Consider the following 20,009-nt stretch of genomic DNA (forward strand, 5'->3'; position numbering starts at 1 on the left):
CCAAATACCATTCGTCTCCATTCACTCCTATTTAACAAGTCGGCCGTCTCCCACCGAGGCAGGGTGACCCAAAAAGAAAGAAAATCCCCAAAAAGAAAATACTTTCATCATCATTCAACTCTTTCACCTCACTCACACATAATCACTGTTTTTGCAGAGGATTTCAGAACACAATAGCTTAGAAGCATATACGTATAAAGATACACAACATATCCCTCCAAACTGTCAATATCCTGAACCCCTCCTTTAGAGTGCAGGTATTGTGCTTCCCATTTCCAGGACTCAAGTCCAGCTATATAAAAATAACCGGTTTCCCTGAATCCCTTCACTAAATATTACCCTGCTCACACTCCAACAGATCGTCAGGTCCCAAATACCATTCGTCTCCATTCACTCCTATCGAACACACACACGCACTCCTGTCGTATCTGAGCGCCTTGCAAAGACAGTGATTATGTATGACTGATTGTGAAAGTGTTGAATGGTGATGAAAGTTTTTTCTTTCTTTTTGGATCACCCTGCCTCGGTGGGAAATGGCCTAAGTGTTAAAAAAAAAAAATACGTATATATATTCTTCTTTCTTTCAACCAACTGGCTGTTTCCCACTGAGGCAGGGTGGTCCAAAAAGAAAAACAAAAGTTTCTCTTTTTCACTTTAATAATGTAGACAGGAGATGGGGTTACTAGCCCCTTGCTCCCGGCATTTTAGTCGCCTGTTATGACACGCATGGCTTACGGAGGCAGAATTCTGTTCCACTTCCCCATGGAGACATACATATATATATATATACATGTACATATATATATACATATATATATATATTTGGTGCTTGTATAAAAGCTAAAATGCTGACAACACACCATATACTGTATCAACATTTTCCAGTTCAGTATTAGTATTTACCACTATTATCATTATAACTGTGCTGTACAGTATATGAAAAATGAATTGTAGTTTCATGCAGTGGATACAGTTATAACTTACAAACAGATTTGCTGAGAATGTAATAAGCTTCAGCCATTGTTACTGAACAATGGAACAAAGGTAAAATTTCAGTTGTACTGGGCTACACAGTGTGTTTTCCCACTGGCTCTCATCTTTCCTAGCCATGGAGGAATATCTTTAATCACTCCTCGCTCTCCAAGCTCCTTGTATATATGGAAGACTGAAGGAGCATGAACCTCCAACTCCAATGAAGATAATCGGAAATGTTTTAGTGCTGGAGCCTGAAAAGAATAATTATATTTAAACAGATTAATAGATAATGTACTATGTTATATCTGTCATACTTCTGGGGAGCATAGCCCCTGCAACCCAGTATCAGACTAGGTCTCAAAAAATTAGACATGAAATATTATTATGAAACATAAACACAATGTAGCCTATAAAGAAGAGTACCAGAGGCTAGATTCCCAGACCTCTCTGATGTGAGCAGCTAGTCTAATATTCAACGACAATGAGTGGCAATCTAGTGTCCAAACATTCCTGGATGGACGCCACTACACAGCCTTATTTTTGGTAATCTGTATATTTTTTAGTTTTTTACAGCATATATTATTAATACACAGTGACACAAGTTTTACTGTTTGTATTTTCTCTTCTATTAATTTGTTAAATAGAAGGAAATGTACCAGTGCTATCACAGAGTTTATGAATAGTTTCCTAAAGCCAATGAAACAATGCATTACAGGTAAACCCAATGTTCAGTGTTACAGCAGTAATTATCTAGTGAATGAACTAATTAGATTAGTACACTCCCAATCTGGTGTCCTGTAGCCTGATTGCTAGCGCACTCAGCTCACACACTGAGGTCCGTGGTTCGATTGCTGTTATGAGTGGAAACATCAGGACAAATTTCCTTAAGACACCTGCTGTCTCTGTTCACCTAGCAGTAAAATAAGTACCTGGGTGTTAGTCAACTGGTACGAGTCGCATCCTGGGGACAAAATTGTCCTAATTTACCTGAAATGCTCTGCATAACAAGGAGCTTTCTATATAGTAGTATGTCATTGATGTCAGTGAGGCCTGTATACCTTGTACATGTACTTGTAGAAATGACCGGCTGTATCTCACCGAGTGGCCCAAAAGGAGAAAGTTTCTCCTTTTGCATTTAGTAATATATACAGGAGAAGAGGTTACTACCATTTTAGTCGCCTCTTACAACACGCATGGCTTACGGAGGAAGAATTCTGTTCCACTTCCCCATGGAGGAAATAAAGATTATTATTATTATTATAATCTTACAAAGCTCATGCTTAATATGCTGTACTGTAAAAATGACCAATCTCTGCACTATTTTGACCAACTGACTATGAAGTCAGTTGTTTACTGACATGAGGAAAAAAAGCCTAAAATAAACTACTACTGTACTGAGACAAAAAGCACTGCTTTTTAATATTCAGCAAATTGTGACATGCATTCTTCATGTCAGTGCCATTCTTATACCCTAACTCTAAATCCTCCTCCTCATTGACACCTACACAACTGGGAATGTTTCATCTTCTATGCTCTTAGTTTCCTTTTTTACTCTCCACCTGAGTGCACTTTTCATTACATTCTATGTTTCCTCTACATCCTTAAACAGTTTAAGGTTTTCATTCTTCATCTTGTCAACCAATATTATTTTAAAGAGAATAAAAACCCTTACACTGACCTGTGTTTTTATAGGGACATTTTTCACAGTAGCAGTAACTCTCTTTATGAGTGGAATTTGTTCCTTGTGACAGCCAAGCTTTTGTTGAATTATGCTATCTGTAGTGTTTTTATTCAAAGCGTCATCTCTTAGGAAAGTACCCACTTGAATGTCCTCTTCTGCATTTGCCATTGTTTCTTCAAACTACAGTATAAAGAAAATTGGTGGTATAATCAACATAAATCAGTGTCCAAACTGCCATGCACAATGTTATTTTTTAATAATGATATTATACAATTATGGCACTGTACAGTATCTCCTACAAAACATTTGTTTACATTTCACATACACTATACAATAACTGATATACAGTTTACAGTAAATCAATATTGCATTATTCAGTAGCAATACTCATATGAAAATCACTAATGATATTCCTAGGCATAGAATACTCAGCTCTCTAATAAATAAATAAGACTGCATATAATGTATGCAATATTTAGGGTCTAAGGTAGCATTATTTAGTGAGAAACGCTTTGTAAAGTACTGTAGATCCAGAACTCAAAACCTTTTCCAATCAAGAACTAAAAGCACTGTCCATATTCTCATCAACTATGGTAGAATGGTATTTTGTGGTATTTTTGCAAAAACGACAGAATATTTAAAAAAAAAAATAAATCTTAGCCACTGTACTAAGACTATTCTAGGGGACTGACCATTATCAGAGCCATGTATTATGTAGCAAGCAATATCGTGTCATTCTTAATAAAGATGCACCACAGATTTCAAGGGTTGTCAATGGAGAAAATTAAATGAAACAAAGCTAACAATTCTGTTATTCATGGTTCCAGTAACAATACCTGCACTTTAAATAGATTAGGCGCTCGTTTACTTGACTGCTTGTACAACATCAAAAGATTAATTGGATCACTGCCGCTTAGATCCATTATATTAAAATCCTTGCAGTGCAGAATTATTTGCAGTGTCTTTCGTAGTTTAAGTGGAATACTTTTGTTGGCAAAGAGCAATCCCTCATCGTCACAGACTGCAAACTGGAAATTAAAAATATTATGTAAAAATCAGGACTCTGAATATATAGTATCACTATGTATGTATGTGCAGTAGAGGAATGTTACAAGGTAAATTATATAATAGTTTTTCAACAGTGAAAAGAGATCAATAGTGAATTTGATTTTAACATCAGTTGTAACATTCTTCCTATATTTATATTTACCTATGCCATTTTCACACAACAATATCATAAGCACAACATTACTGTTATGAATAACTAAAGTGTAATGAACACTTGTCAATAATCAATAACAACCCACATGGAGACAGAAACTCATGAGATTGACTGATCTGTATATTTCGACCCCCTTCTGATCATTACTGTTATTATTACAGTACTGTTATCTCTACACTGTTTTAACTGCATTTTAACAGCATGTCAAAAGATCCTGCCTAAAATAAGAAACTGTACTTGAAATTGTTTAATGGATCTATTACATGGTTCCCAACTCCATTGGTTGTGACCCTAAACTGGCCACATATGAAAACCTGGGACCCCTCAAGCTTATGATTCAGTATTATGATACAGTATTCCCTGGTTTGGTAATAGAGTTGTGGATGAGTGGAACAAACTCCCGAGTACCGTCATAGAAGCTAAAACATTGTGTAGTTTTAAAAATAGGCTAGATAAATACATGAGTGGGTGTGGATGGGTGTGAGTTGGACCTGACTAGCTTGTGCTACTAGGTCTGATGTCATGCTCCTTCCTTAAGTGGATGTGACCTGACTGGGTGGGTCATTGGTCTAAGCTGAAGAGTGACATGGACCTGCCTCGCATCGCCCAGTAAGCCTGCTGCAGTGTTCCTTCACTCTTATGTTCTTATTTAAAAAAAAAAAAAAATAGTTACTGTATTTACACATTTAAAAGGAATTGATACTGTATATGCCAATGCAAAGGATGCTTCATATTTGTATTTACTAACCTACAATAAATTTTTAAAGAAACAACAGTACAATGCACACTAAATTAATTAATGTACTTAAACTCTTGATTGAACAAAATAACAAGGATATTGTCCAAGTGTCTGTTATATCTATGGTACTGAAATATTAAAAAATGTAAAAAAAAGCACTACATTACTGCATGCATAATACAAAATCATATACACAATTTACAAATATGTATACTATAATAACATTAAAAAAGGGAGTTATCAGTACAATATACCAAGCTGATTTAGCATGTAATCTCTGAAATACATTTAATCAAGGATTTACTGTAGAGCAACTAAAATGGAATTACTATTTACAAGTAAAGTGCTGTATTTATTGCTGAGACATAATGCAAGAGAGACTTACTCTCTTGAGCTTTTCTGATAGAAAATAATGTATCACTACACAGGAGCAAGCGTATATAAATGAACTGTGAACTTTGTATATTTGTTATTAAACTAACCTTATATTTTATAGCTTTTGGGGCTTTTCTCTCTTGAGCTGATGATCCTTCTCCACTTCTTGTTCTTATGGACTTTGCCTTCTCTTCAAGACTCAGTTCCCAATATATCAGCTCATGAGATGGAAAGAAACTCACATCAACCTTGAATGTTTCATTGAGCACTTGCATATTCCTGATATAGATATATATATGATAATTTAATATATCTTTATTTCTACAAGTACATGTACAAGGTATACAGGCCTAGCTGACATCAATGGCATACTACTACATATATAGAAAGCCACTTTCTATGATTCAAGAATCAAGGCATGAAGTTTAACAATACTATTAGAAATGAGTACAATGGGAACACACCCATAACACATAAAATACTCAAAGGCAAAGAGAACTGTAGACAAGAGCAGATTATTTACCATGAATGTAACAAAACTAGATGGCACAGTCTGATTTTTTTAAAACACACTGGCTGTTTCTCACTGACTTAGGGTGATCTGAAAACTGAACACTTTCACCATCATTCACACTATCACTGTCTTGCCAGATATAACAGTTCAGATGTCCCTCCAAGCAGCAGATATCCTCACCCCTCCAATAGAGTGTAGGTATTGTACTTCTACCTCCAGGACTCAAGTCCAGCTAACCAGTTTTTATGAATACCTTCACAAAATGATACCTTACTCACACTCCACCAGCTTGTCAGGCCACAAAAACTATCTGCCTCCATTTACTCTTATCTTATATGCAAGTAAACCACAGAGATATCAGAACACATTTCTTGAATAAAGGAGGGGTAAGGAAATGAACACTAACACACTGGAAGCAGACTGTATACAGGGATTAAAAATTAGATATGATACAATGAAACACTAAAATTCTATAATCTGATTAACAGGATAATTGGAACTGGAATACTTGGTCAAATTCTGTCATTTTGTACTCAGTGTGGCATAAGATCTGCTCACTGACCTCCCAGGGAATTAGAAAGCAAATAAGACTGCTTGGGTTAAACAAAACATAATATGTACTTGAATGATTTATAAACTTTATTAGGAAAAAGACAAGGGAGCACTGCAGTACTGTCAAGTTCCCTTGAGACTGCAAAATTCTGCTGAGAGATAAACTGCTCTGCTCATCCATGTGTTAAAAAAAATATGGCTGCAGATAATATTATCAAAGGCTTTCTACTACTTAAAGGTACTGCCTTTATTTAGCCCATACATCAAGGTGTAATTACATTCTTTAAAGACAAAGTGTAGCAGAGCCATAAGAATATATTCTTCCAATATACAGAAAACTGTCTTTGAAACATTCCAGTAAGAATATACAATTAAAATTTGGAATATACAGTACAGTATACTGCACAAGGGTCATGGGATGAGGTGAGTGAAAGTACACCTGTAGACTTATTCAACAGTCATGATTTGAAGAGTGTGATTATGAACATTTGTCTTGAAACAGGGAAGGTTGATATTAAAAATATTACATTGAACACCAAACAACTTTACAAAATGTCTCCTAATGCAACTGAGAATATCAGAAAATGGACTGACTGTGACAAATGCATTTCCATATACAGTATATACAGAACAAAGATGCAAACAGTACTGATGCAGTCACACACCCTGAGTGACTCTAGTGGTAATGGACAATGTGAACAAAATTTATGTGACAGAACACTGAAAGAGTTCATGCCATCTTTGTTTAAACACAATTTCCTGAGCAAAATACATACAGTTTCATAGGTGAATAGCAAATCATGATGAGGACAACAATGTGGGACAGACTGCTAACAATATTAAGCAGTAATAAAGGTACAATTACTGACAATATATTAGGTAAAAGAACACAATAAAATGTCACATTAGTTGTATGTATGTTATTTTACATATACAGCCTCTCCTCGCTTAATGACGGAGTTATGTTTTTAAGACCACGCTGTAAACTAATTCTTCACTAAGTGAAGAGCATACTATAATGGCAGTAGCTTTGTGTCAACTATCTTTGATACTGTTTTCATGCCACCTATGAACCATTTATAACATTTCTGGTTTATACAGTAGTGTACTGTATATTGTAATACAGAGAATAGAGAAAATCAGCTCTAGTATACATTATTTAGGCATGCATACTGGTCACATTGTCAGTTGTAAGTCCGAGGCGTCGGTAAATGAGTACGTCATCAAGTGAGGAGAGGCTGTATTAAGCAGCCCACACTAATCCTTATTTAAGAAATTAAAAGTACGAGACGTACCTGCTCTTGTACCTACAAATAGGTAATTAGTTACACACTCACATACATACATACATACAAAATATATATCCATATTTACTGGCCATCTCCCACCCAGTGGGATGGCCAGCAAATATGGAAATTGGATAAAATAACCTACCGTCGAAGCATATCACAGGTGAGAGGTCCAGGAGGTTCATAATCAGTCAGCTGGTATGTATTCCAAGAGCCACTAGTATAATTAGCTAGAATAACATCAACTTTTTGTTTGACGCTCCTGAAACAAAAATATCTTGTATACTGTGCTACCAATCATTAACAATGGCAAACATAGTAGCATTTACTGTAATACAGTATATACTATAACTTTTATATGGAATTCTCAAATCCAGAATATTTTCTTATTTTGAATTTTCTAAAGAAGAGAAAAGTCATAATTTTAAATTAGAAAAGCTCTTCAATTTATAAACATTCCCAAATAAGGGAATGTTCATGGAAATTTTGTGAAGTACTGCATTAACAATATTGTACTGTACTGTCTCTTATTTAAAATTTACCAAGTGGAGAAATATCCAGCATTATAAAAAATCTCTAATTACAATATTTTACTAATACGTACAGTGGTACCTTGACTTTTGAGTTTAATTCGTTCCGTGACCGAGCTCATAACTCAATTTGCTCGTAGTATATCAAATCAATTTTCCTCATTGAAATTAATTGTAATGCCATTAATCCGTTCCATCCCCCTAAAAAAAAAACACTTTAATTTTTTTTGTTACGGGTTTTTAAAAAATAGGCAGAGGAATTTTCTGGGTGTTTCCGTTCAATAAACTCTGAAAGTTTCTCCCAGATTCCCAACATTTCTGGCGTTATAGTCTTTATTGACTCCGTCTGCTTTAGTATGGTACTTATCATAGAAGTACTACGCTTGTACTGCCTCACCAAGTTGACTACACACACACCTTACTTGTGTTCTTCTATGATTTCATGCTTTAATTCAATGGACATCACCCTCTTCTTATTCTCAGCACTGTCCTTTGCACTTACAGTGGACCCTAAATTAACCCTTTCAGGGTCCACAGGCCCTCTCAGAGACTTGTTCTCAGGGTCCCCCAAATTTTCAAAAAAAAAAAAAAAAAAAAAAAAAAAAAAAAAAAAAAAAAAAAAAAAAAAAAAAAAAAAAAAAAAAATCTTATGAAAAGATAGAGAATTTTTTCCCAATCATAATGACACCAAAAGTATGAAATTTAATGGGAAACTTACGGAGTTATGCTCTCGCAAAGTTGCGGTCTCAACGATGTTTACGCATCGGCGATTTTGCCCACTTTGAGCCCTATTTTCGGCCAATTCCCATGTACTATTCGACAAAAATCATAACTATTTCGCTAGAACTCCATTTTTTCTATTGAATGAGTACAAGAAACCACCCATTTACCGATTTCAACTATCCAATACAGTGGTCATAATTTAGCAATTTTGCCAATTTCACACAAATTTCAAAAGATGCCAATTTCCAAATAGGGTCCAGAATAAACAAGAAAGACATTCCTGGCACTAAAATAACATTTCCTCTGTTCATTAGTTATGTCCCCAGGCCCCTCTTACATTTTTTTTGCTTTCCACTTTGAATTTTTATTCTCACAAAAAAATAAGATTTACTGTTATGCAGACTACTGCATTAGTGTAGAAATGGTATAAATAATATCGGCGCACTTGTGAAAGAATGTTAGACTCACCAGTTGACGTGTATTAGACACTTAGCATGATCTGTTTACTTTTGAACTTTGGTAAAAATCAAACATTTCTGCTACTTTGAGCTCAATTTCAAGGTACTTTTCATCGTAAAACCAGTCAAAATCATCTCAATTTCTGTAATATGTCTTCCATTCTATACAATGAGATCAGGAAAACTAGAATACAACAATAAATACCATACGAAAATATAGTGCAAAGTCTCTGTTTTAATCCAAAAACACGGTCAGTTTTTTTTTTTCTCATTACGCACTGTGTGCTGCAGGATTTTTTTTATTTATTTATTAATTTGAACATGATACAGAGAAGTACAAAGGAATACAGTAATTAAGTGTAACATGCCAAAGCCCCTTGTACGCAGAGCATTATGGGCAGGCTTAAAGTTAACTTAAGATTAATTAAGCAATGATATATTCAGTGGTAATACATTATTGTAAACAGATTACAATTAAGCACAAACGAGTATTGCAAAAACAGGTCATACTGCGCACACTGACCACATACTCATTCTTTCATATGTAGGCCTACCAGCTTTCTCTCACTAGATTTGAAGGCGCTAGAATTTATGCGTACTAGTACGTCATGGACACTGGTGTGTAAGCCGTACTAGTACGTCCAAAACCCTGAAAGGGTTAATGCCTTTAATCCATTCCAGAAAGCTAGCCTTTAACCGAATTAATTTTCCCCATAAGAAATAATGGAAATCCAATTAATCCGTTCCAGACACCCAAAAGTATTAAACAAAATAATTTTTTTACATGAAATATACATTTCCCTACACAAAAAACAATGATACATGCACAATAAAACAATAATAACATCACACTTATCCTTATTGTTGACTTTTGTAGATGAATGGTTCAGAGAACCGACATGTTGATAAATTAGACACATGTGCAACTCTTGGGTATCTTTATTGAGGAAACGTTTCGCCACACAGTGGCTTCATCAGTCCATACATAGGAGAAACTTGAAGAACAGGAGGAGAATGAGGTAATCAGTCCCTCAACCTTGAGTCGATGTGTTCAGTCCATCAATCTTGAGTAGAATACGGCAGATGAGCGGAGAAGCAGCTTATAAACCGTATGGCAGGAGAGGTGCAGCAGTCATAGGTTCTTCAAGTTTCTCCTATGTATGGACTGATGAAGCCACTGTGTGGCGAAACGTTTCCTCAATAAAGATACCCAAGAGTTGCACATGTGTCTAATTTATCAACATGTCGGTTCTCTGAACCATTCATCTACAAACCTGTCAGACACTGCAACTTCTTGGGATCTTAATACTTAGGAATTCTTCGCTTGCCTAATTCTTGGGCACAACCTACTTCCACATTGAACAAATGTAACACCACCTATGACTGCTGCACCTCTCCTGCCATACGGTTTATAAGCTGCTTCTCCGCTCATCTGCCGTATTCTACTCAAGATTGATGGACTGAACACATCGACTCAAGGTTGAGGGACTGATTACCTCATTCTCCTCCTGTTCTTCAAGTTTCTCCTATGTATGGACTGATGAAGCCACTGTGTGGCGAAACATTTCCTCAATAAAGATACCCAAGAGTTGCACATGTGTCTAATTTATTGTTGACTTGTTGATGAGTGATGAGACGGTAGGAGGGCAGAGGATGCAGGTGTTTTATTGTTTGGAAGGGGAATCCCCTTCCATAAAGACTTCAGGTAACAAGTCCTTTTCTGGGGTTACCTCCCTTCTTTGTTTTTTAATGCCACTAGGACCAGCTTGAGAGTCATTGGACCCCTGTTGCACAAAATATCTGTCCAGAGAGCTCTGTTTCTCACATCCCTTTAAGATTTCCCTAAAATGGGCCACAAGAGTGTCATTGTACAAGTTGCCAATACAGCTTGCAACAACTGTGTCAGGATAATATTCATCCATAAATGCTTGCAACTTTGTAAACATTGTACACATTTCCTTAATCTTTGATGAAGGCAAATTCCTGTCACTCTTCCTCCTCCTCTGAAGGAAATCCCTGAGCCTTGGTCTGTTGCTGTTGCACCTGAAGCTCTTGCAGCTCTGTAGTGGTTAGCTCTTCATCATCGTCCTCCACCAACGCTTCCACATCCTCGCCACTAACCTCCAAACCCTTGGACTTCCCCAATGCCAATATATATTCCACAACTGGCATAGGCTCCTTAGGGTCAGCTCCAAACCCTTCAAAATCCCTCTCTTGTACACAGTGTGGCCACAATTTTCTCCAAGCAGAGTTCAAAATCCTACAAGTCACTTCCTCCCAAGCCTTACCTATAAGGTTCATGCAACTGAGGATACTGAAGTGATTTTTCCAGAACTCTCTTAGGGTCAATTCAGTGTCTGAGGTCACTTCAAAGCACTTTTGAAACATTGCTTTGGTGTACAGTTTTTTGAAATTTGAAATGACCTGCTGGTCTATGGGCTGGAGGAGAGGAGTAGTATTAGGAGGTAAAAACATCACTTTGATGAAGCTCAACTCCCCCGCAATTTGCTCTTGCAAGTCGTGAGGATGAGCAGGAGCATTGTCCATTCCCATGAGTCACTTGAGTTCCAATTTATTTTCCAGGAGGTACTGTTTCACAGTGGGGCCAAACACATCATAGAAGCAGCCAATAAACACGTCTCTAGTGACCCATGCCTTACTGTTTGCTCTCCACATCATACACAATTTAGTCTTGACAATATTGTTTCAGAGTGATACACGAGTAAAGGCTTCACTTTGCAATCCCCACTAGCATTACTACACAACATTAGAGTTAGCTTGTCTTTCATAGGCTTGTGTCCTGGGAGTGCCTTTTCCTCCTGAGTAATGTATGAACTGTTTGGCATTTTCTTCCAAAACAGGCCTGTTTCGCTGCTCAAGACGAAAGCTCCTAACAGAGTTTTTTAGGTGCTAGCCAAGCCAATTTTTTTATGCCAAAGCGAGGTGTTATCCGATTTTGGCGTCATTCGATGCAGGCATTAACTTTCTTAAGACCCATGGTTAGAAAAAAGAAATTTGGCAAAATAATTGCACAAAAAGCACAAAATGCAAGCACAACAAAAAAGAGATGCTCCCACGGCGAGGTAACCATGTGCCGTAAGTGAGTGAGACGTGGGATGCTGGGCAGATGTTGTGGCATTCGATGTGCCAACTAGTGGCAGCATATCTGAAACTCGCTCACAACTTGGATTTTGGCTCACAACTCAAAGCGAAAAACTGACCAAGCAACGGCTAGTAACTCAGAAAACTCATAAGTTGGGGCACTCTTAAGTAAAGGTACCATTGTACATAAAACAATATTTTTGAATAACAGAAATGAGAATACAGTAGGACCTTATGTACACAAAAATAGGAGGGTCCCGATTTACAGTGTTTCACTAATGCAGCGGTTTTCAATTATACCCCTTCTTCATTTATTCGGTCTTCCTACAATAAATATACGTATTCACAAACCACTATAAGCCAAGGACAAAAACAGTCTAAGGTAAGTAATGTGTGTACTGTATATGCATTTTTTTAGGCCTATCTCTATTGCTCACTTAATATATGATACTGTAAACATGTTACTTGGCTACCTCTGTACAGCAAAAATAGCTTAACAGCAGTAGCTGTAAAGATGCTGCTGCTGCTGCATTGACAAGTCACGCTTACACGTAGTCAGCCAAGAGTGTGACTGACTGACTGACTGTTGGAGAAATGCCCACAACAGATGGGAACGAGCACGTGCGCCATTGAAAAAGCATTGCTTTCCGACTAACAGCACCATGTTAATTTTTTTAGTGGAACTTTATTTAACGAAAGGTAATTGGTCCACTAACGGTTTCTGAAGTTAGCGGGAACGCTAATCTACTAAACAAAAAGTTAGTTCTGCTAATTAGCAGAACTGTGCCCACCACTGGTTTTCTATAACTTGGACACCCTTGGGAATGTGTCCAAAAGTGTCTTCACATGTGCATATTGTATTATAACAATGACAATAATGACGATAATAATAATAATCTGAACAGAGTTGTCACCATACTTCTATTTTAATAATATTATTATTATTTTAATAATAATGCTATTATTAAAATATTAAAACAATAATATAATAAATAATAAAATAAAATAAAAAATTATAGTGATGTGTTAAACCCACAGAAGTAATACAGCACCTAATGAATGGGAAGCAATGTGGTGTCATTCAAGTAGGGGGAATGACATGTACAATTCCTTGGATCAAGAGCCACTCACTAGCATCAAGCCACCTTCCTTAAGGGGATAAGGCTCAATTGATAGTGCACTCAGCTCACATGCTGAGGTCTGGGGGTCGATCCCTGATACAGGTGGAAACATTCGGACATGTTTCCTTAAGAAACCTATTGTCCATGCTCACCTAGCAGTAAAATAGGTACCTGGGTGTTAGTGGACTGGTGTGGGTCACATCCTGGGGACAAAACTGACCTAATTTGCCCGAAATGCTCTGCAAAACAAGGGGCTTTCTATATGTAGAATGTCATTATGTCAACTAGGCCTGTATATCTTGTACATGTACTGGTAGACATGAAGATTATTATTAGTATTAATATTATTATTATTATTAATGAAGTCTGAGTAAATTTCTTATTTAGACCTTCATACACAATTTCAAACTTTTACAATAACTCTATACTGTAAATTATGCAGAATGTGACCAAATTATTATTACCATGGGGGAGCGCTAAACCTGTAGGGACTATACAGCACCATTTGGGGGGGAGGATTATTATTATTATAATCAAGGGGGAAGCGCTAAACCCGGAAGATTATACAGCGCCTGGGGGGGGGATGTGGAAGGCATTCAGGCTTAATTCGGGGAACTGGAGCACAGATCCAATTCCCTAAATCAAGAGCCCCTCACCAACATCAAGGAACCTTCCTTGAGGGGGGGGGGAGGAAGCCATTCAGGTTCAATTCAGGGAACTGGAGCACAGATCCAATTCCCTAGATCAAGAGCCCCTCACCAGCGTCAAGGAACCTTCCTTGCTGGGAAATTTGACCAAAGAATAACCCAATAAGGCCAAACAATGGGATTTAATATTCATTGAGGCACAAAGGACTTACAAGTAGGAATATGCAGATTAATATTTAGCGTCACCTATATATAAGCAATATCATGTCTTTCACTTCAAATGTAATTTACTCATATATACTGTAACACCTTTTGTACACGACTTAAACTGAACGAAAACTAGCAAAATAAGGAACTTCATACATCGTTGAACTTGTCTACAGCTGTGTGCTACTTCTACCAAATTCCTGCTGCAGCTTAGAAATTTCTTCGATAATTTCTTCTCCAAGATATTTCAAAATTCTTCTCGTCTTCTTCTTGTTAGGTTTGTAAGGGCCAGTGACGGCTTCCACAGTATCCAGCTTTACTACCTGATTAAGTTTCTTTAGGTACAGCAACACATAATTCAGGTGAATACAGTAATAATACACATTTTAACATGTGTATATTAACTAGGATAACCCCACAAAAGTCAAAGTTACTTCTCTTCATTTGGGTTCCTGCAATAATTTATTATTTAAAGCTTAGCGATAATCTTTATTACGTACCCCATGCAAGTTCTGTGGGTGGTAGTCAAAAGAAAACAGAGGCGTAAATGTAATAAATTCTCGCTTCACACGCTGAGGGGTCCGTGGTTCGATTCCCGGCACGGGTGGAAACATTGGGCGTGTTTTCTTACACCTGCTGTCCCTCCCTGTTCACCTAGCAGTAAAATGGGTACCTGGGTGTTAGTGGAGTGGTATGGGTCGCATTCTGGGACAAAATTGACCTAATTTGCCCGATAACATCTTATTAATACTAAAGACTATCTACTACACTCATTACTATCTACAATACGAGGGTCATTACTAATAAGGTAAAATTTACACGTATTTTAGCTAAAAAATAGAAAATCATTCCCCTCCCTTTCTGTTGCTTCATTCATCAGACACTTTTTGGCAGTCTTCTTGACTGCTTTTTGTATAGTAGTATGTCACTGATGTTAGCTAGGCCTGTATACCATGTACATGTACTTCTAGTAAATAAAGATATTATTATATTATATTATTATCACATGTACTTGTAGTAAATAAATAAAGGTTAATTACTAACAGCTCTTTGTTTGAAAATGCAAAAGAAATTTGGAACTCAGGCCGTATGAACCCTACAGTCCAACAGCAACAACAACAACAACAACAATATTGCAAGATTGCACCACTTTTCGAAAAGTAGGTGTAAAGCTTCTTTTATAGCTTCTGTCAGGAGCATGACAGCTTAAAAGCTTGAGTTCTAGAGGTTTATAGCCACAGTGCTTTTTGAGAATGCGCCGCGGATTTATAACCAGTTTTGTGGTGAAAAAATTAGGGAGGAAGTAGACGAAATGCAGGTCCTGATAAGATTATGTAATATTTAGACTATAATATCATGTCATAATACATGTGTATTTAGGTGTTAACTCAGAAATCCTTGACAGGGAATTTACGTTATTGCATTTTGCATTTCAGTAGTATAGAGATACAATATTGGCAATATTGGCTCTTAAAACAGGACAGTATTTTTTTTTTCAGTTAGGAAATGGAATAAGTCACTTTGCCTGATTTTTTTTTTTTGGTTATCTTAGGTAATTTACACATGTTACTTATGTATGATAATTTGTGTAACTATTTGTGTGTATCTGTACCTAAATAAACTTACTTAGCAATTTAAGTAATTTGTATTCTTGTTCCTGTCATTATAGGGTTATATCAATGTATAAATTTTATTAATTACAAAATTTTTGCCCACCTCACTTTAGTAATAAGGTAAAATAATTAAAATTTACCACTCTGTAACCTATGTCTAGTTTTAAGTAGTCTGTAAGAATTAGATTTAGTCTGACCAAAATGCACTGGCAGGTTAATGGCTTTCTTTGTACTTAACAGCATTTTATAAAATGTAAATCTAACCCAGGTAAGTAAGTGAGAGAGAGAAAGAGAGAGAGAGTAACTTTATTCACGTATAAATACACATAAATGCACTTACATAAACTATCATACATAGCAGAATATATGGATTACCTTGGATAACCCAAAAAAGTCAAAGTGACGTATTTCCATTGGGTTCCCTGTAATATCTTATTATTTAATCCTTTAAAGTTAAAACAACTAAGTAATTCAACTTTGTGTGTTTGCCCCCCCCCAAAGCAAAGACAAAATATGAGAGGTCAACATTCACTGTTGCAGCAGCTGCAGACACAGTGAGTTGCTGTCTTATATTGAGACCCTAGTTAAGCCATGCTATTTGCTGTATATCTGTTCTTCAAGCCTGTATTCCCTGCAAGGTGGGTATCTTAATGCTTGTGAAACTTTTTGATTCAAGGAATTGGAGCTACCTCCTTCATTGGATCAAATCCCAATGGAAATAAGTCACTTTGACTTTTTTGGATTATCCTAGGTACTTTACACATATGATAATATATGTAACTGTATTTGTGTATGCCTGAATACACTTATTTACTTACTTACTTATAACCTGATTACCTACTATTCCCCAGGAGTTGTGACCTCTTCCGATTTGACGTTTCTTCATGAATATAATAATCTGATCAGTATTTGTAGATTCAGCTCTTTGTTTTACCCACCCAACCAGACAGCTCAACCTTGCTCACCTTGTAGGGCCACCACACTCATCTGCTAATCTTTAACTCCAGCCTGCCTTCCTATCTAAATTTTCCCATTCTTAACAAGCCCTGGCCAGTTTCGTTGTGCACATATAATTCCAATGAGCTGTTTTATTTAACCCTCTGTAATAAATCTTTTAACCAAGTCATGAGTAGAAAGATGAATATTTTTTATTTATTAAAACATCGGCCATTTCCTACCAAGGCAGGGTGGCCCGAAAAAAAAAACTTTCATCATCATTCACTCCATCACTGTCTTTTCAGAGGCATGCCTACACTACAGTTATAAAACTGCAACATTACCACCCCTCCTTCAGAGTGCAGACACTGTACTTCCCATCTCCAGGACTCTAAGTCCGGCCTGCTGGTTTCCCTGAATCCCTTCATAAATGTTACCTTGCTTACACTCCAACAGCACATCAAGTCCTAAAAACCATTCGTCTCCATTCACTCCTGTCTAACACGTTCACACACACACTTGCTGGAAGTTCAAGCCCCTCGCACACAAAACCTCCTTTACCCCCTCCCTCCAACCTATCCTAGGCCAACCCCTACCCCGCCTTCCCTCCACTACAGATTTGTACACTCTCGAAGTCATTCTATTTTGTTTCATCCTCTCTACATGTCCAAACCATCTCAATAATCCCTCCTCAGACCTCTGGATAATAGTTTTGGTAATCCCACACCTCCTCCTAATTTCCATACTACAGATTCTCTGCATTATATTCACACCACACATTGCCCTCAGACATGACATCTCCACTGCCTCCAGCCTTCTCCTTGTTGCAACATTCACAACCCATGCCTCACACCCATACAAGAGCGTTGGTATAACTATACACTCACACATTCTTCTCTTTGCTTTCATATTCATATTCATTCATATATTCATATATTTTATTTGAACATGATACATAGTTGTACAAGAATTATAGTAGTTGGGTGTACATGCCAAAAGCCCCTTGTATGCAGAGCATTATGGACAGGCTTAAAATTAACTTAAAATTAACAAGCAATGAAAGGTTTAGTATTAAAATTTCATGGATAAAGTTCTTTGTCTCCACAGACTCCTCAGTACACCACTCGCCTTTTCCCCCTCGTCAATTCTATGATTCACCTCATCCTTCATAGACCCATCTGCTGACACATCCACTCCCAAATATCTGAACACATACACCTCCTCCATATTCTCTCCCTCCAATCTGATATCCAATCTTCCATTACCTAATTTTTTGGTTATCCTCATCACCTTACTCTTTCCTATATTCACTTTAACTTCCTTCTTTTACATACCCTACCAAACTCATCAACCAGCCTCTGCAACTTCTCTTCAGAATCTCCCAAAAGCACAGTGTCATCAGCAAATAGCAACTGTGACAACTCCCACTTTGTGTTAGATTCTTTATCTTTTAACCACACATCTTGCCAACACCTGAGCATTCACTTCTCTTTCTACTCCATTTATATATAGATGGATAATACACAGTAAATAGGATTACTGAGTATATGCCAGGGTATGTTATCTAGTAAGCATTATGTCAAAATTAGTTCATTACTACAGTTCAACCAAACAGAAACATAAATGCCCAACTGAAAATATTTACATCTTGTGAGTTAAAGTTTTGAGAATATTTCTTTGTTTAAATTTTATGATGATTTGTAAGTATTTGCATTGTATGTATTTATGCATTAAAATAAGTTGGTAAGAACTGTGAGCATTAATAGGTACAGTAGTAGTAGTACTGGTGGTATTCTGTATACAGTGGACCCCCGCCTTACAATATTAATCCGTTCCTGAGAGCTCATCGCAAGCCGAAATTATCGTTAGCTGAATTAATTTTCCCCATTAGAAATAATGGAAATCAAATTAATCCATTCCTGACACCCCTAAGTATAAAAAAAAAAATTTACCACATGAAATATTAGTTTTAATGCACACAAACTGAAGAAGACATGCACAATTACTACTCTACTAAGAATAGAATACATGACATTTACCTTTATTGAAGATCTGGTGATGATTGATGGGATGGGAGGAGGGGAGAGTGTGGAAGTTATTGTTTAGAAGGGGAATCCCCTTCCATTAGGACTTGAGGTAGCAAGTCCTTTTCCGGGGTTACTTCCTTTCTTCTTTTAATGCCACTAGGACCAGCTTGAGAGTCACTGGACCTCTGTCGCACAGCGTATCTGTCCATAGAGCTCTGTACCTCCCATTCCTTTAAGACTTTCCTAAAATGGGCCATAACATTGTCATTGTACAGGTTGCCAACACGGCTTGCAGTAGCTGTGTCAGGGTGATTTTCATCCGTAAAGGTTTGCAGTTCAACCCACTTTGCAAACATTTCCTTAATCTCTTTTTTCAATTCCATACTAATTCTCACCCTTTTTACCACAAGGATGGCACTAGAAGCTTTCTTGGGGTCCATGGTGACTTATTTTACAGTTACAAGCACTAAAAACACTGGGATAATGTGAAATGTACCGAATGTATGCGTAGATGTGACCGCACTGGCTGGCTTGTAAACACTGGTGCTGAGGCCACACGTAGGACGCATCCCGGACGAATCACGTAAGGCGAGTTTTTTATTATGAGGCGAGGCAAAATTTTTGCTTTCAAATGCTTCGTATGGCGGATTTAACGTAACGCAATGCATTCATATGGCGGGGGTCCACTGTATTGTATATAGTTTTCCTTACAGATGTATTTTACAGTACAGTACTATAATTATTTTTAGCAGCTCAGTATGACCCATATTAGTTTAACGTTTTCCTTCACTCTTTAGAAATAATAACATTATATTTTCCCCTAGGCAATCTTGAAATATACAACATGAGTAGCGACGATGAGGAAGACATTTTCTGTTACACGCCACTATACAGGAGTCGGTAAGTATTGTATATTCATTTGTTCACATATACTATATACATAAATGTAACATTACATAGCTCACGATGATGCATGGAGATGTGTGAAGATCTTGAACTGAAGATTTCCACCCCACACTCTTGCATGCATGCAAGTACATGCACACATTAGTATTTCTTCAGTCATAGAGTCATCAGGAAGTGGAATAGCCTAGCAAGTGAAGTAGTGGAGGCAGGAACCATACATAGTTTTAAGAAGAGGTCTGACAAAGCTCAGGAAGCAGAGAGGGAGAGGACCTAGTAGTGATCAGTGAAGAGGCGGGGCCAGGAGCTGAGGCTCGACCCCTGCAAGCACAATTAGGTGAGTACATACACACAAACACACCTTGTATTTATTTACATATACAGTACAGTGGACC

At 37.1% G+C, this 20,009-nt stretch overlaps 2 protein-coding genes across 12 annotated transcripts in view; one reads left to right on the forward strand and one right to left on the reverse strand.

Annotated features, from left to right (window-relative positions):
* Positions 1-987: 987 nt before the first annotated feature.
* LOC128691130 (uncharacterized) lies at positions 988-14,752 on the reverse strand. 2 transcript variants are annotated; one of them, XM_053779951.2, is made up of 6 exons: positions 14,636-14,752; positions 7,493-7,609; positions 5,100-5,271; positions 3,493-3,684; positions 2,654-2,836; positions 988-1,226 (listed from the first exon to the last, which is right to left on the reverse strand). In XM_053779951.2, exons 1-6 carry the CDS (start codon positions 14,638-14,640, stop codon positions 1,053-1,055), a joined length of 843 nt encoding a protein of 280 aa, XP_053635926.1. In that variant the 5' UTR covers positions 14,641-14,752; the 3' UTR covers positions 988-1,052. The 2 variants fall into 2 exon arrangements, with proteins under 2 accessions (XP_053635926.1, XP_053635927.1); XM_053779952.2 differs by lacking the exon at positions 14,636-14,752 and adding an exon at positions 14,292-14,450.
* Positions 14,753-15,216: 464 nt separating this feature from the next.
* The window catches only part of LOC128691038 (DNA cross-link repair 1A protein), a 78,678-nt gene continuing 73,885 nt past the window's right edge, over positions 15,217-20,009 (forward strand). For 3 of the 10 annotated variants that reach the window (XM_070089129.1, XM_070089135.1, XM_070089136.1), the window contains exons 1-2: positions 15,217-15,295; positions 19,536-19,611. In XM_070089129.1, coding sequence (XP_069945230.1) covers positions 19,556-19,611 — 56 coding nt within the window. In that variant the 5' untranslated portion in view covers positions 15,217-15,295; positions 19,536-19,555. Of the gene's footprint in view, positions 15,454-16,243; positions 16,387-19,121; positions 19,295-19,535; positions 19,612-20,009 lie in introns of those variants that run through there. The other 7 variants (XM_070089137.1, XM_070089133.1, XM_070089132.1 and 4 more) reach the window with 7 other exon arrangements.

This window comes from Cherax quadricarinatus, chromosome 27, assembly GCF_038502225.1.
Source record: "Cherax quadricarinatus isolate ZL_2023a chromosome 27, ASM3850222v1, whole genome shotgun sequence".
Classification (NCBI taxonomy): Eukaryota; Metazoa; Arthropoda; class Malacostraca; order Decapoda; family Parastacidae; genus Cherax; species Cherax quadricarinatus.